This window comes from Lagenorhynchus albirostris, chromosome 19, assembly GCF_949774975.1.
Source record: "Lagenorhynchus albirostris chromosome 19, mLagAlb1.1, whole genome shotgun sequence".
NCBI classification, from domain to species: Eukaryota; Metazoa; Chordata; class Mammalia; order Artiodactyla; family Delphinidae; genus Lagenorhynchus; species Lagenorhynchus albirostris.
In genome coordinates this window covers 42,789,712-42,806,718 of record NC_083113.1, presented here as the reverse complement: position 1 = coordinate 42,806,718, position 17,007 = coordinate 42,789,712, and the positions used below count along the sequence as shown (strand labels likewise).

Below are 17,007 nucleotides of genomic sequence, written 5' to 3'. Positions count from 1 at the left end.
TCAGGACTGACAGCCACATCAGGCACAGCCCAGCCCATCACATAGAAACAGATTATTTTCTCATCTGCTTAAATGCCAACCTGCCTGCCTGCCTGGCCCCAAACCTCTGGACAAATGTTTAGATACAAAGCTCAGAACCATCACCATACTAAGCAGCAACTGGCCTCGGCAGAGTTTTACATCATCCAGACGATCGAGCTATTTGCCCTCAATACCCTCTGGATCCTCTTGACCCCTGACCTCCCGGTCCAGCCCGGTGGTGAGCACACTGATGACACCCGTGTCCTTGTTGATGGTGAACATTTTGTTGTGCGGCAGCGTAGGCTCTTGGCTGAGGATGGTGTAAGCAATGGCAGCGTTGTAGGTGTTCACATCATCGTCTGCGTCTGTGGCCGAGACCTCCATCACAGAGGTCCCTGGAAGCAAAGGAGAAGATTTAGTCAAGCTACACTTTAATTTCCAAAATTCTGACTAAAGCGCTAGGGGAGGAAGAACGCATTCCACCAAATGAACAAGTGGTGTTCCCAGAACCCAGCTTTTCCAGAGGATATTTTGGGTGGGGAGGGTGGGTGAGGAGTATGGGGAATAAATAACCTTAAGCTAAAACATCTTTGCTATGTCTCTTACACTGAGTGAAAAAAACAGGAAAAATACCAGAAATTTCTATAATTGGCTTCTTAGCCACAGCTCCACCTGAGAGAATGGTCATTTGAGACTGTTGCCTTCAAGGTAGAAGGAAATATTTACAATACTTGTGACAGACAAAGTACTAGTTCACAGAATCCCTAAACAATTCTTCAAGAATCAATAGGCAGGGAAAAAAAAAAAAAAAAGAATCAATAGGCAGGGACTTCCCTGGTAGTGCAGTCGTTGGGAATCCGCCTGCCAATGCAGGAGACACAGGTTCGATCCCTGCTCCGGGAAGATCCCACATGCTGCAGAACAACCAAGCCCGTGTGCCACAACTACTGAGCCTGCGCTCTAGAGCCCGCGAGCCACAACTACTGAGCACACACACCGCAACTACTGAAGCCCATGCACCTAGAGCCTCTGCTCCGCAACAAGAGAAGCCACCGCAATGAGAAGTCTGCGCACCGCAACGAAGAGTAGCCCCTGCTCACCAAAACTAGAGAAAGCCCATGCGCAGCAACAAAGACCCAACGTGGCCAAAAATAAATTTAAAAAAAGAATCAATAGACAGGCATGCGCAGCCCCACAAGTACGTGCCTCAGGATAGCCCGTACTATGAATCCACTGGCAAAGCAGATCTTTAAAGGAGTTTTAGTAGCTGAACTTGTGGGCATTTTTGGAGCATATTTTTGTTCAGAAAGATGAATACAAGTCAAGAGTTCAGGCAAACAATGAGCAAGAAATTCTCCTTCATCTTGGAAGTTTATTGCAAGTCCACTGAACACTCTGGAATGTACGGAATCAGAGAGCAAGAGCAAGAAAAGTGGCTGAACAGCAAAAATTAAGAATTTGACCATCAATCAAGGTTTGCCCTATTTCATAGTATCAGGCAAGATTAAAACTCCAAAGTTGACATGGATGGATTTTAGAATATTTAAGGTGAAATGTAAATTCTAATTAAAGCAGTTGTTCTTTGGACTAACCGTGAAGAAATTGATGGAACGTTTGTTTATTATGTTATAAATGGAGTTTCATTTACTACTCAAAATAAAGTGGTTCTCCTTTAAAAACAAAACAAACAAATAAAAAAACTCCCCTATAATTCTGTATAAACCTGTCAAAATAGATAAAATACTAAAACATCTATTTTTTTTTAATAAATTTATTTCTTTTATTTATTTATTTTTGGCTTTGTCGAGTCTTCCTTGTGGTGCACAGGCATCTCGTGGTGGCTTCTCTTGTTGCAGAGCACAGCCTCCGGGCATGTGGGCTCAGTAATTGCAGCCTGCGGGTTCAGTAATTGTGGCACGCGGGCTCTAGAGCGCAGGCTCAGCAGTTGTAGAGCACCGGCTTAGTTGCTCGCGGCATGTGGGATCTTCCCAGACCAGGGCTTGAACCCGTGTCCCCTGCACTGGCAGGCGAATTCCCAACCACTGCTCCACCAGGGAAGCCCTAAAACATCTATTTTTAATATTTATTACATTTTTTCTTTTTCATTATAGTTTATTACAAGATGTTGAGTAAAGTACCCTGTGCTATACAGCAGGACCTTGTTGTCTATCTCATTTATCCCCCTCTCCTCTCCCCTTTGGTAACCATAGGTTTGTTTTCTGTCTGTGGGTCTGTTTCTGTTTTGCAAATAAGTTCATTAATATTTATTACATTTTAACTGAAACATTTAAAATCACATTATCTAAAAATATATTAACTAGAAATATTGCTTTTATCCATTTTCACTTTACCTGAAACACTATTCAAACTCTACATCAATGTCTCTGGTACTACTGGAGCCCTTTTGGAATAAAATTTGTCATTTAAAAAAAAGAAAAATCAATAGGCAAAAGACAAACAGCCCAAGAGACAAAAAGGGCAAAAGACTTGAATAGACAAGTTGTAAAGAAACCCAGCTGGTCAGCAAACATATGATAAGATGCTTATTTAGTCCATTAATAATCAGAGAAATTCCATTTTAAGTTATGTTGAGATATAACTACACACTCAACAGATTGGCCAAAAAGAAGTCAAACAATTCCATGATATATATTGCTGGTGGCAGTATAAATTGGTTCAGCCACCTTGGAAAAACAGTTTGTCACCAAGTAGAAAAGTAGGCAAAACTGTAAGTACACACGTGCTAAAAGATAAATGAAAGCAAGGGAATGATTATCACAAAAGTCAGGGTGGTGGCTGTCTTTACGGAGGAGGGAAAAAATGTGATCAGGAAGGATTGTACAGGGTCTGTAAACTACTAACAAGGATCTGTTACTTAATCAGGGAAGGTTGTTCTTAAACTGCTCCTTTCTTAAACTGGGCTTAAACATTTTATACATATTTCTATAGGTAGGATGTTTTACACACAAACAGTGTCTTCCAAAGAAGTTCTGTGCATATGAAGGGTCTGACCCCAAACGCCAGCCCCAACACTTGGGGGTGCAAAGAATCTAAGTGTCTTGATGGGTGTTGATCTCCTCGTTGCTGGACGTACCTGGAAGAGCGCCCTCCATGACAGACCCTTTGAAGACCTCCTGGGTGAACTCAGGCTTGTTGTCATTCTGATCGGTCACGGTGATCACAATCTCCATCGGCTCCTCGATTGCTTGCCCGTCTGAAGACACAGCATGAGAGAAGAGCTGCAAGAGCCAGGTGAGGGTTACTCGGGAAGACAAGGTGGGAGAAGTGTTCCAACCAGAGCAGAGTGGGCTCCACCCGGCCCCCACTCCCTCCCACTCAAGTATGCATGGACCCCCCCTGCCCCGCCCCAAGCACAGAACATCCCCCACACCCGTGCTGCTGCTTCAGTGAGGTCATGACACTGGTTAAGACCATGACCTGTGAGACCATGGGCTGGAGAACACATCCACCAGCTCAGAGCCCCATGTCCCACATAAGGGCTGGGGGCCGGGCCTAGGAGATAAAGGTGGAAGCCTAAAACACTCTGACTGGTTCCAAGCAGGGTCGAATTTGCTCTGGCTGCTCGAGTCTAGCGTTCCCCCCAGACTTCCCTGTGTTTGGCATCAAAGCATTACCTCCCAGCTTCCCTAAGCGCACACTGCTCTCAAGGCCCAGAAATAGTTTTTGTTCCCCAACGTCAACACCAGCCTCTGCCTATGTGTCAGGGACTTTGAGTCCCAAGAACAGGTTGACATCTTGGGTCTAAGATCATGTCTGATGCCCCAGGACTCTCCCCACTTTATTCCTAACAAGGAAAACATGAACAGCCCCCAATTTTTGCAGGTTCTCCTGTCATTTCTCCTTATCAACAGGTCTAAAGGTATCAAGTTAAGCTCTTCAAATGTCCAGAACATCTGATCTATGATCAGCGTGAGTTGACCAAAAAAATTTTGAAAGGATGTAACCCCATCATTAAGTGCTTTTAAGAGACACTCACAATGTACTTGGCAATATGTTCTCTATCCAGAGGCTCCGTCACCTTTAGCCATCCTGTTTCTCTTTCAATAATAAACACATGAAGAGGGGGTGCGTCGGCTCCTTGGCCAGTGATGCTGTAGAAAACTTTGGTTTCTTTTTCCCTGTTAGATTTGATCTGAAGACAAAACAGAAAGAAATGAATTAGCAAGGAAGGATTCTGACATTGGCTCTTTTCCCTTTCTTTCCTTGGTCCTTCTCTGCCAAATTCCTCCCAGAGAAATAGAGAACTTCCTTCTGTACCTGAACCAGAGCCTTAGGAAATGGGCCTTTCTCATTTTCTGGGCAGCTGATAGGAGGAATAACCCAGTCTCTCTTCTGTCTCCTGAGACCATGGTGGGAGCTGGGAAATGTGAGCACTTCTGTCTGGGTTCCAGAGGGAGAGTCCTAAAAGGAAAGAAGATGAGGAACAAAATGAGATAATTCAGGAAAGATGATACGGGCTGAACAACCTAGGCAGTCAGCATCTCCAGCCTTCTGAGGGCAGGGCATGGCTTTCGTTTAACAACAAAATAAAACAGCCAAAACAAAACCCAATGGACCTCTTTACCGTATCAGAAAGACGGTTTCCTCTTTTGATCCTTCTTAGTGTCTAGAGTTCAGTAATCATTATGCACACCCGATAATAGGTTTGAGGGTTTGACATTATTTAAGAGTTATTTCAAGCCTATATCTCACACCTGTCATTTTTAAAAATATTTATTTTATTTATTTATTTAGTTGCACCGGGTCTTAGTCACTGCAGGTGGGCTCCTTAGTTGCGGCTCACAGGCTCCTTAGTTGCGGCTTGTCAGCTCCTTAGCTGAGGCTCACCAGCTCCTTAGTTGTGGCATGCGAGTTCTTAGTTGCGGCATGCATGTGGGATCTAGTTCCCTGACCAGGGATCGAACACAGGCCCCCTGCACTGGGAGCACGGAGTCTTATCCACTGCGCCACCAGGGAAGTCCCACGCCTGTCATTTTTAATAGGACATTATACTCCAATGATTTACTATCAGAGCTTATTCAACAATTAGATATTCAGGTGTTTTTAATATTCTTTTCTTTTATATTTTTCCTAGTGATATAGGTCTCCAAAGTAGAGTTAGCCTAAGTGAGTAAGTTTTGGGAACTTACTACTTTGTGATCAATACTAATCCCTTAATCTCACTGTGTTAGTATATCTGTATGGTTTCCATTTGTTCTAACAGAAGTTGTTTGGATGGGAACCAAAAGTGCCCTTTGAGACTTGTATTGAACAGTTTTCATGTGCGATAACTTTATGCACACACAGGGAAATAAGATAGCTGAAGATGGAAGGAAAGATCTTCCAAATTGTTTTAAGTGTTCTCAAGTGATTGGTAGTAACAAAGTAAAGGTTCCAGGACAATTACATTTTCCATCCTCCACAGAGTCACCCATCCCTGTCTGTCAAGTGAGAGTCAAGCCCTGCTTCCTGGCTTTTAAAATGTGACTCAAAATGCACAAGACAGACATGAAATATGACCAGATATCATCACAAAATCCTTCCCAATCCTGCATTTCTGTATACTAGTCACTCACACACCCCTTAACACACACCCTCTGCATTAACCTCCTAGAGAAGCAGTCCTGCCCTGGCCAAGGGCAGGCTCTGGAGCCAGGCTGCCTGGCTTTGTATCCTCACTGTGACACCTCACCTTCCTGAGCTGATTATTTAACTTCTCTGTCCCACACTTTCCTCACGTCTAAAATGAGGATTATATTAGTATCTGCCTCATAGGGTCTTTGGAAGGATAAAACGTGATACTAGTATTGCAGTAAAGCACTTAGAATACTGCCTGAAACATAGTACGTGCTCAATAAATGCTAATGATGAAGATGATGGTTGGATTGGTTTGAAAACACTGAGTTATGGTTTTAATGAAGTGGAATTTGGGATTTGACCTGAGCACAGGAATAAATACTAAACTGATTCTCAACACGGTATTCTAAGCCTAAAAATGACCATCTTGCACAGCCATGGTAAAAAAAACAGGCCTTGATGAATGAATGCAAATTCATTTACCATATTGAAGAGGAAGGCAAAGAGCACACCTTGCTGACATCAGGACTATGGAATATTTTCAGAGAATGATAATAAATAATGATGAACATTGTGCTGGCAAAACATACCATTAACATCTTCATGTGTGAAATTATTATTTTTTTTAAATAAAGACATTTATTTATTTATCTATCTATCTATTTATTTGGCAGTGCCGTATGGCTTGTGGGATCTCAGTTCCCTGACCAGGGATTGAACTCAGGACCATGGCAGTGAAAGCCCAGAATCCTAACCACTAGGCCACCAGGGAATTCCCTTCATGTGTGAAATTAAAAGGAATCGTGCCTAAACATACTGAACATGGGATCCATCCCTCAGAAAACAAGGATACCAGACCAAGAAAACCCATCCAACCAAAGAGACAAAACTGGAAAGTTAGATCTATTTATATTTTTTCCCCAGCTTTCTTGAGGTATAACTGACAAAATAAAAATTGTTTGTATTTAAGGTGTACGATGTGATGTTTTGATATATATAGGATCTATTCTTATATGAAGTAAAAGAGAGGTAAGATTATCACCCGTTCCAGTGTAGGGCCACCTGGCACCACAAGGGTCCCTTGAACTAGGGGCAAACCAAAGTCAACCTCAAACCAGCTGTGGTAGAGTTGCCACCTACCGCTCAATATCCATTCTTTCTTATTTAAAATCAAAAATCTCTCTTTCTCTCCCTCTGTCTCTCTCCCCATATATATATAAATTTTGTGTCCAACAATGTACCTAAGTAAAACTACATTTCCTGTACTACACTTGTAGCTAGGTGTGACCATGAAGCCAAGTTCCAACTAATGAGATGTAAGCAGAAACATTGCTTCAAAATTCCACAAAGCCTTCTTTAAAAGGTGGACAACTAAGTGATACATTTTTGGGCTTCCTCCCTTCCAACTTTCTACCATCCAGAGGAAAGGTATGATAAATGGCGATCCAGCAGCCATCTTGGATCATGAGGTATTGTTGAGGATGGGAGGCATATGCTGAGGATGATAGAACAGAAAGGAAAGAAAGAACCTAGCCTCCTGATGACTACAAGAGTCTCCATACTGGCCACAACTTACCACTCAATCGCCTTAACTTGAAAGAGAAATACTCTATTTTACATAAATCACTGTAATTTGTGCTTTTCTATAATACGTATTTGAACATAATCATGAAGGCAGATGGCAAAGGTAAAGAGGAAAAGTTGAAAAATCAACTTTGTTTACATCTGTGCATCATAAGAGGCTTCCATACACAGCTGCCCAGCAAGAACTTACCAGGCTGGACTTACATGAATGATGGAATTAATTGGAGACTTAAGTCAGGAAGCTATGTTAATTTAGTTCCCCACTTTTCTGGTCTGGCCAATTACACCAGGGAGAAAAATCAGATCTATCAGGACTATTAAATTCCTAGAATCTTAACAGTCTTCAGGGAGAAAGACAAGAGCCAGCCTGAAAGGCCTTGGCAGTTACAGTACTTCCACGCTCCCAACGCGATAGCGGGATACAACTAGAATGGCCCTCCAGAGAGACGTTTCAGTAGGCAGCACCATGGGAGCAGTTTAGAAACTGGCAAAGGCATTTGGCTTTGGTTAACAATTTCCCGAAACATTCTTGCCAAGAACCTGGGCAGACATGTATCCTTTCATTTGTGGCCAATGCACCCATCTGTCCACTCAATATTTACTGGGCTCCTGGTATGTGCCAGGCCCAAAGGCCAGGCACTGCAGATACAATGGGGAAGGATCTTGTGGAGATTACAGTCCAAACAGGCAAAAGCTTCCTGCTGATTCTTCCCCTTCTTTGCCAAGGCCCTCTCCACTAGAGACACGAAGAGCAAAATGACCAGAGAACTGAACTCGTGTTCATTGTTCCTCTGGGAAGGGAATGAGAAGAACAGTTAACAATTACTGAGTACTTATCATACGCCTACCATAGTTCCAGCAACTCACATGTAATAATTCATGTAGTCATTATTATCCCCATTTTACTTATAAGGAAATTCAAGCACAGACAGATTAAATAACTCCTCCAAGTCTACTCGGGTAGTAAATAGAAGGGCTGGTACCCAATCCCAGACAGAATCCATGCCCTTACCCCCTATTCTACACTACCTGCAGAAATAAGGTAGTGTATCTTGCCATCCACCCAACAACAAAAAAAAATCCACAGCAAGAACTAGTTCAGTTAGACCAATGGTTCTCAACTAGGGGCTATTTAGCACCCCTTCCGCCCACACCCAGGGGGCATTGGCAGTGTCTGGAGACAATTTTGGTTGTCACAACTGGCAGAGTGCTGCAAGCATCTAGCGGTTAAGACCAGGCATGCTGCTAAACATCACATAGTGCACAGGACACACCCACAGCAAGAAATTACCCAGCCCCAAATGTGAATAGTGCCAAGGCAGAGAAACCTGGATTAAGCAGCATACTAAAATAATAGTGAACTTCTAAGAAACACTCCAACGTACATGATGATGGTGGTGGTGATGGTGGTGCACTACTGCCTTCAGGGTCACTTTGGTGGAGAGCTTCCTGCGGGTGGAGTCCCAGGCATGGACAAGAAAACTCATCTCTGGATGATGAAGGTGTAAAGGCCGTTTGACTGTAACCACGCCATCTGTGCCCACTTTGAATCGGGTGTCATCAGAAACATAGACTGTCTTTGGTAGACCGGTGCATCCTTCAAAACTCACTGCAGGGTATAAATCACAGTGATTAGGAAACTGAGGAGATTAAAGGGCATTCCTTCACTAGAAATCGAACTTCATTCACCCACCAAAAGCCTGACTCACACAAAACAGGCACAAGTAAAACATACCATAGTCTGATGACAGAACAGCAAAGATATCAAAGTAGTGGAAGCCATCATTATGTCCTTCACAATTACAGGGCGACTTAATTGTGGTCCGATTCTTTTCTCATCTACCTGGAGACTGAAAACAGTAAGCTGTCTAGAAAGTAACTTCTGGGCTTCCCTGGTGGCGCAGTGGTTAAGAATTTGCCTGCCAATGTAGGGAACACGGGTTCGAGCCCTGGTCTGGGAAGATCCCACATGCCGCGGAGCAACTAAGCCCGTGAGGCACAACTACTGAGCCTGCGCGTCTAGAGCCTATGCTCCGCAACAAGAGAAGCCACTACAATGAGAAGCCCGGGCACCGCGATGAAGAGTAGCCCCCGCTCGCCGCTCGCCGCAACTAGAGAAAGCCCGCGCACAGAAACGAAAACTCAACACAGCCAAAAATAAATAAATAAATTTATTAAACAAAAAAAAAAAGACTCCACCTTTAAAAAAAAAGAAAAGAATGGCTTTTGATGATATGAAAATAATGATGATATGAAAAATAACTGAGATAGAATATCTACCGAGTCCAAAAGTTTGAGACCTAGGTACGGTGAGATGCTGTGGATTAACTACATTTAAATAAACAGTTTACATTTCAGTAAACAGTGGCAGATAATAAGAGGGAGGCATCACAGCTACATGGTTAAGGGTAAGGACTTAGGCAAATTTTTTAACTTCTCTGAGCCTCAGTTCCTTCATCTTCAAAATGAGGGTAATTATGGTGCTTACCCTCCCGCCCCCAAACATGGTCTTATTTTCCCTGGCAAGGGTGGGGCTCAAGTCCCAGCTCTGCTTATTAGCTCTGTGACCTTGGGCAAGTCATTGAATCTCTCCGTGCCTCAGTCTACCCATCTGTAGAATGAAGTCATCGATAGCAACTACCTACTAGGCTTGTTTTAAGATACATAGAACATGGGGGTTCCCTGGCAATCCAGTGGTTAGGACTCCACACATGTGACGTGGCCAAAAAAAAGAAAAAAAAAAAAGATACACAGAACAGTGCCTGGCACATAATAGACACTATTAAATAAAAATTTTAAAACAAACGTAGCTTTGGCTAATCATTTATTCAATTTTCCACAAAAGACATAGATAATTGTGATATTCATTAAGTACTGATTATATGCTTATTTTCCGAGGCATTGAGAGGTAATGCCTGCTTGCAATCTGAGGCCCAGTGGAGAAACTCATCACTGTCAGTTAAGGGAGACAATGAAGATTTCATAGGAAAGTCTTCTTCTACCTGAACATACAACACAGCAAGACAAATGCAAAAGACAGAAGAGAACTACTTGGGTGGGGGAACTTAGGATCAGTGGCTTAGAGACAAAACTATTTAAAGTTTTATAGTTATTAAAGTATTAAAACTTTAAAAGTATTAATACCCAATGCTGGAGAAGCTGTGGTGAAAAGTGTCTGCACTAAACATCAGAGTCCTAAAAGACTCATTCGTTCAACAGGCTTCCATCAAACTATTTGTCAGAAACTGTGCTGGGCTCTAAGGATGAAAAAAATTCTGTGAACAAATAGACAAGGCACCTGCTCCCCTTGAGCTTACACTGTTGTGGAAGAGATGGACATGTAACAAAACCAAATCTCAGGTAGTGACAAATGCTAGATATAAAGGAATTAAAGAAGGTGATACAAGAGTGACAGGGGAAGAGGAAGGTGTGAGGAGGGTGTAACTTATACTGGATGGTGAGGGCTGGCCTCTGTGAAGTTGGAGGCGTCTTAGTTGAGACCTAAGGAGCCAGCCTTGCAGAAACCTGGCTCAAGGGCCTTTCAGGCAGAAGGAACAGTTGATAAAACAGTTCTTTCTGGGAAACTCTCAAGTTGGCCTGTTCTCCTCCCTTTCAAATAATCGCCCCCTCATTCTTCCAGTGGGCGTTCGATTTTGTCCAAGAGATCTTTTACAAAAATTCCTACTTTTGTGCCAATTTTGCACGGCTAGACACCTTAAAATGCGTAAGGATCAGGTCTCTGCCAGAAAGCCCTAAAGCCAGTTATGATGTCTAGACTGCAGTTTTCATTTCTTCCACTAGGAGCCACCCTTGCAAACTTTTCTGAAACCGACAGCCCCACCCTTGCCAGCGAAAGTAAGATCATGTTTGGGGGCCGGAGGGGATATGTACCATGATTATCCCCAATTTGAAGATGAAGAAACTGAGGCTTGTGGGATCTTAGTTCCCCGACCAGGGATTGAACCCGGGCCCTCAGCAGTGAGAACGCAGAGTCTTAACCACTGGACCACCAGGGAATTCCCTTGCCATGTTCTTACTGAGTGGCCTTAAGCAAAATGCTTAACCTCTCTGGGCCTCAGTTTTCTCTACTGGATCCTGAAGGATTCCACCACTGAGTGAGCCCACCTCTTCCGGGTTTTGTGAGGATTAACCAAGACAGTGAATGTGATCACATTTTGAAAGTGAAAGAACAAAGCAAGTGGAAGGGGATGAGGATGATTTCTGTGCATTTGAGTAGACAAGCTAGAGGACAAGCATTTGCTAAACGAACAGATGAACCAAAAAATGACAACAGAAGCAAGAAGAAACACAAAATCCTTAAAGGATGGGCAGATACTACCCTTTAAATCTAAAACAGGAATTTCTTTTCAAACTAGCAAAACAAAATGTTTTTCCAATAACCTTCCCCCAACCCCACCCCAGCAGAAGTAATGGGGGCACCGGACTGTGTTGGGGGCTTGTCATATTAGCAGGTAACAAGAGCTGCCCTCATTTTTCACACTGAATTCCTTTTCCCAGCCAGCCCAAATCTGGGCAGTTGGGACAAGCATGATTGGACTTGCCAAGGGTGGTGGCCTGAAAAAATGAAAATGGTTTTGCAAATAACTTAATGCAAGGCTCTTAACCTGCTCTGGGGCATCTCGTCTGAATGGTGGTTAAGCTCCGCCCTTTGAGAAGTGACAGAAGTAGTGTGCCCATGACAGGCAGGCTCAACCTGAATTTCCAGGTGCTCATTATCTTTCTGTGCAACCTGAGCCTCTGGGCTGACAAACTAGAAATTATAGGAAAGACCAAGGGGATCTCCAGCTCCGGGAAGGCTCTGGGAAGCTTGCTTTCAACCCTGGCAAGGGCTAGGCAGCATCTCAGGGTACGGTGAACACTAATGCCAGCATGTAGGAGGAAACAAGAATGGCGAACTGTAGAAACCAGAGGATCAGTACATGGGAATTAGGTATATTTGAACATTTTTACAATAAAAAGTTAAACAAAAATAAAGCTAGCAAAGGATGAAGTATTCTTTAAGTCAGCTTGTCCTTTCCTAAACTTGTTATTTGGTCACTTGGTTTAGAAACCTAATCCCAGTGACAAGAGCCAAGAACCCAATGGCCATCTCTAAACGGGAAGATCTTTTCAACACCATATCATCATTATCACCATCAAAAACTACACATTCAACTAACAGCTTCAACTACCTTTTATTCACTATTTTCTTAATATTTAAACAAGTGACAACACTATGTGTCAGGCTCTCTTCTAAGCACTTTACAAATATTAACTCGTGTAATCCCAGAACACTTCAAGGTTGCTACCAGCAGCATCCCCTTTTTAGAGATGCAGAGACTGAGGCAGCTAGTTAAGTGGCAGAACGAGGATTGGGACCCAGGCAGTCTGAGAGCTCACGTGCCTAACCATTCTTCCTCGTGCCTGTCTCTACAAGCCAGACCCTTGCCCTATGCTCTTTAAATCCAGTTTTCAGATTGAATCCCCCGCCCGCAGTCACCCTTAGGTATAGGCATCACCATCCCTATTTTCTTTGCCCTGAATTAAAGGTTAGTGGGAGGAGGGGCCGGGCTGTCGGATCCCAGAGTGAGTGTTCCTCACCACTGTTCCCATATGCAAAATGGGGATGAAATACTTATTATGGAGAAACAAAAATGAAAAAAGACATTCTACAACAGCAGGAATTCTACACAGCAGGAGGTTAGCAGTAATTTGAGTGGAGGTGGAGGGAAGATTGAAAAAAGTACGATTGGAGGCAGTTTTTTGAAACGTGCTTTCCTTAAATGTTTTTGTATTATATGGTGTTTTACAATTACAGTAAATAACTTTTTAAAATGACAAAAGTTAAGCGACTTAAAAAGTATCTTTAACGCACTGTGACTCTTTTATGTTGTTATTCATCCTACAAGTGCCCCCATTTTCTTGCGAATTCTGGCAGAAGTAGTAGCTTTAATCTACTACTTCTTCACTCTGCAAGAGATGACTGAAGTTCAAAGAAAAATTAACTCCAAGTCCACGAAAAGCTCTTTGGTCCTGGGGCAGGCTCTGAGCGCTCAGCAACATTCTTTGCTTGGAATTGCCATTGTGCCACGAACAGTCCTGCTTGAAGGATCCCGTTTCTTCTCCCACCCCCACCCAGCTGGAATGTGAGTGGGTAGGAACAAGACAGTCTCCTAAGCCTCCATATATTTCAGGGAGATAGAAGGACGGGACCTGCTATCAAAGCCAGCTAACCATAGTTGAGTTATCTGGTAGTGAGTGGGATAACCCAGTCTCTTAGAAGCAACTACTTGAAAGTAGTGTTTTCCCCACACCACACACAAAGGGGTACCTTATGGCTTGTCTCCCACTCCTCAGAAGGCATTTCCCATAGCTAACACCAAAGAAAACTGCATTTACCTTTGTTTCAAGGACTGCTGGACCTCGGCGTTGGAAGAGAAAATTACACACACAACCTCGAGGGCAAGATCAGAGAGCCTTCTGAGGCTCCTGGAGGTCCCGGGGCCCCACTGCCATTGTGTACCCCCAAATCAAGGGCTTTGATTTCTAACTTAAATACTCAAGATAAAGGACAAGAAGTCTAAGTTGATGGATGAAAGGCACCCTGAGGAGACAGACGTGTGTCATCTAGCCGGGCAGGAGTCCCTTCTCGCCAGTAAGCAGCAGTGTTTGTAACTCCAGCCACGAAGCCACAGTTCTCCACGGGTACCACCTCCTAGAGAATTTCTTTCTAGGTTCCATTTTCTTTGATGGCACTGGGCGATTTTAGAATGTCTCCCTTTGGTGGGTGTCCACAAATTTACTAACCATTCCAAGTTTAATGGGCACCACGCTTAGCAGAAAAATAATTTTATGTTTAAAAAATGGGAGGGAAAGGATGCTGAGGCCTCCAGTTTGTCCACACTCGGGGGATGTTGAAGAGATTCAAGTTGCACTAGGAAGACTATCTTCTTAGCCCTGATAAGTCTCCAGTTATGTGTGTCCATTTGCTACTGAGAATTATGGACAGTAACACAACCTGACAGCCTGACTAGACATAGCGGCGGCCCTGGGGGGTAGACTCCAGCAGCCCTAGCTTCTAAACGAGGAAGCAGTCTCAGAAGCCTCAGTGAAGAGACTTGGCCAAGCCACACAGCTATGAAGTGGCAAAGCCTGTGGTCTGATGCCCCATCAGGACTTACCCACCAGGCAGCCTGGCTCTTGGTTTGATAAACCATTTGCGAGACTAGTTGCTAGCTGAGTGGCCACAGGGAAGTTAGTTTACACAACAGAATGGGACAGGTGGAGAGTAACCAGAATAAAAATAGCCAAGTTTCCCTGACCCCATCTTCCCCTGACACACACTTACTCCCTCCCTCTCTCTCTGAATGAATGCGGCACCTTGGAAATCCAGTTCCAGGGCCTCAGAAAAACGTAAGGACAGTCAGACAGCCAAGCAAAGGAGGAAGTTTTAAACTTTAGATTCAAGAATGTTCCCCCTTAGGCCACCACGTTACATAAGCTGAAATAAATCAGAGTTCCACTGATCAGCCAACTTAACTCCCAGACACTTCTGGGGAAGTTGAGCAGCTCAGAATATCACATTGTGCAAGCACAACTTGCAGGTGTGTCCACAGAGCCTGTGCACTGTGCTCCCAGGGCATCCTCAGCTGGGGCACCCGCACCCCATCAAATTGCCCTTGTAGACCGGCAGCTCCCATGGGATCCCAGGGATGAGAAGTTTACTTTCATGAAGCTTATTGAGTTCTTTCTCCCAGCCTCCCAGCATGTCCTTGCCCAGAACAAATTATAAGTGGGCTACATCTTCATTTAACTCACACCCTAAAAACAGATGTCAACAACGGGCGCTGCCTGGGTGGGATGCAAGGACCAAAGTCTCCTCCACTTCTGTTTCCATCAAAACAGACTGGGGTGGGGCTTCCCTGGGGGCACAGTGGTTAAGAATCTGCAGGGGACATGGGTTCCAATGGTTCCAATGCAGGGGACATGGGTTCCGGTTTGAGCCCTGTTCCGGGAAGATCCCACATGCCACAGAGCAACTAAGCCCGTGCGCCACACTACTGAGCCTGCGTTCTAGAGCCTGCGTGCCACAACTACTGAGCCCACATGCCACAACAAATGAAGCCCGCGTGCCTAGAGCCCGTGCTCCACAACAAGAGAAGCCACCACAATGAGAAGCCCACACACTGCAACGAAGAGTAGCCCCCGCTCACCACAACTAGAGAAAGCCCACGCGCAGCAATGAAGACCCAACGCAGCCAAAAATAATAAATAAATAAAAATAACTAAATTAAAACACACTGGGGTGGGGCTTCCCTGGTGGCGCAGTGGTTGGGAGCCCGCCTGCCGATGCAGGGGACACGGGTTCGTGCCCCGGTCCGGGAAGATCCCACATGCCGCGGAGCGGCTGGGCCCGTGAGCCGTGGCCGCTGAGCCTGCACGTCCGGAACCTGTGCTCTGCAACGGGAGAGGCCACAACAGTGAGAGGCCCGCATACAGCAAAAAAAAAAAAACCCCAAAAAAACAGAAAAAAACACTGTGGTGGAGAGGGGGGCATCAGTGCACGGAGAAAACAGTGAGGTTGCAGATGAAGGACAAATTAGCCCAGGCCCCTGCAAGGGGGAGCCCACAGGATGAAGGGGTGATCCGTCACCCTGGACTCTTCCCCCTTTGTCTTAAGGTTACTCATACTGCCTGGGTCGCTGCGGCAGCGCATGTTTGCTCCCAGATCGTGTTTCTGCTTGGGCTAGCACTGTTTTAGTTCTCAGACAGCAAACACCATGGATGTCGATCGTAATCAGCCCCATGAAAAATGTCATAAATGGCACTTCCACAGTTGGTTAACAGCCAGTGCAAATACTTTTATGGTTTTACATCTGTGTGAACGGGGTCATACTGAGTTAAGGTCACATCCCAGCTTCACTTCTTAGGTGCCACTGTAGGCAAGTTACTTTGACTTCCCTTGAGCATCATTTTCCCCATTCTGTAAAAGGAGACATCCTCATTTCCTTCAAGGGACTGATTCGAGGATTCTTTCTTCAACAAATATTTACAGAGCCCTTACTCATTGCCAAGAATCATTCTAAGGCCTGGGAAATACAGCAGTGAACAAAGCACAGTTCTGCCCTCGTGGGGCTTACATTCCAATGGGGAAGAGATAATGAACAAATAAATTATTAAGTGTCAGGGACTTCCCTGGTGGTCCAGTGGTTAAGACTCCCCACTTCCAGTGCAAGGGGTGCGGGTTCGATCCCTGGTTGGGGAAGTAAGATCCCACATGCCCTGTGGCACAGCCAAAAAAAATATATATATATTAAGTGTCAGTAATGAAAAGTGTTAACAGAGAAAAATAAGCAGGTAAGGGGGTTCCAAGGCTCTGTGCAGCAGCAGGGCTGGAGGGGGCAATTTAATAAAGGGCCTTTAGGGAAGGCCTCAAAAAGAGGCATTTGAAGAGATGGTCCCAGCTTCTGGCTGCGTGCCAGAGCAAGGGACTGAGCCACCTGGCAGCGTGGGGCAGCAAGGAGCTCGGCACCGCACACCCTCTCGTGCTGGGCCCCATTCTGGTGCTGAAGACCCAGGCGTGAGCACAACAGGTAGTGATCCCTGCACTCCTGGGGCTCACATTCTTGTGGAATGAGAGTAACACCAGCATGTGGGTCCCACTCAGGCCTGGGAGGAGTGCAGGCTCCTGTCCTTCCAGTCTAGAAGGGCTAGAGGGTCTCCCCAGTCCCCTTCCCCTCCTTCAGATCAAGGCCAGAAAAGAGTTCAGTTTTAAATCCTTTGCCTCTCCAGGCCTCTCCTGGATGGTTCAGAAATGAGCCCACA

General features: G+C 44.7%; 1 protein-coding gene and 1 pseudogene across 3 annotated transcripts in view; one reads left to right on the top strand and one right to left on the bottom strand.

The window, feature by feature from the left end:
* The window catches only part of CDH1 (cadherin 1), a 78,659-nt gene that overhangs the window by 19,854 nt on the left and 41,798 nt on the right, over positions 1-17,007 (bottom strand). Inside the window, exons 3-7 of one of the 3 annotated variants that reach the window (XM_060130607.1) lie at positions 8,568-8,791; positions 4,300-4,443; positions 4,019-4,174; positions 3,116-3,260; positions 241-416 (exon numbers count right to left, since the gene is read on the bottom strand). In XM_060130607.1, the coding sequence (XP_059986590.1) occupies positions 241-416; positions 3,116-3,260; positions 4,019-4,174; positions 4,300-4,443; positions 8,568-8,791 (845 nt within the window). The other 2 variants (XM_060130609.1, XM_060130608.1) reach the window with 2 other exon arrangements.
* On the top strand, positions 1,204-1,515 carry LOC132510156 (protein CEBPZOS-like; annotated as a pseudogene).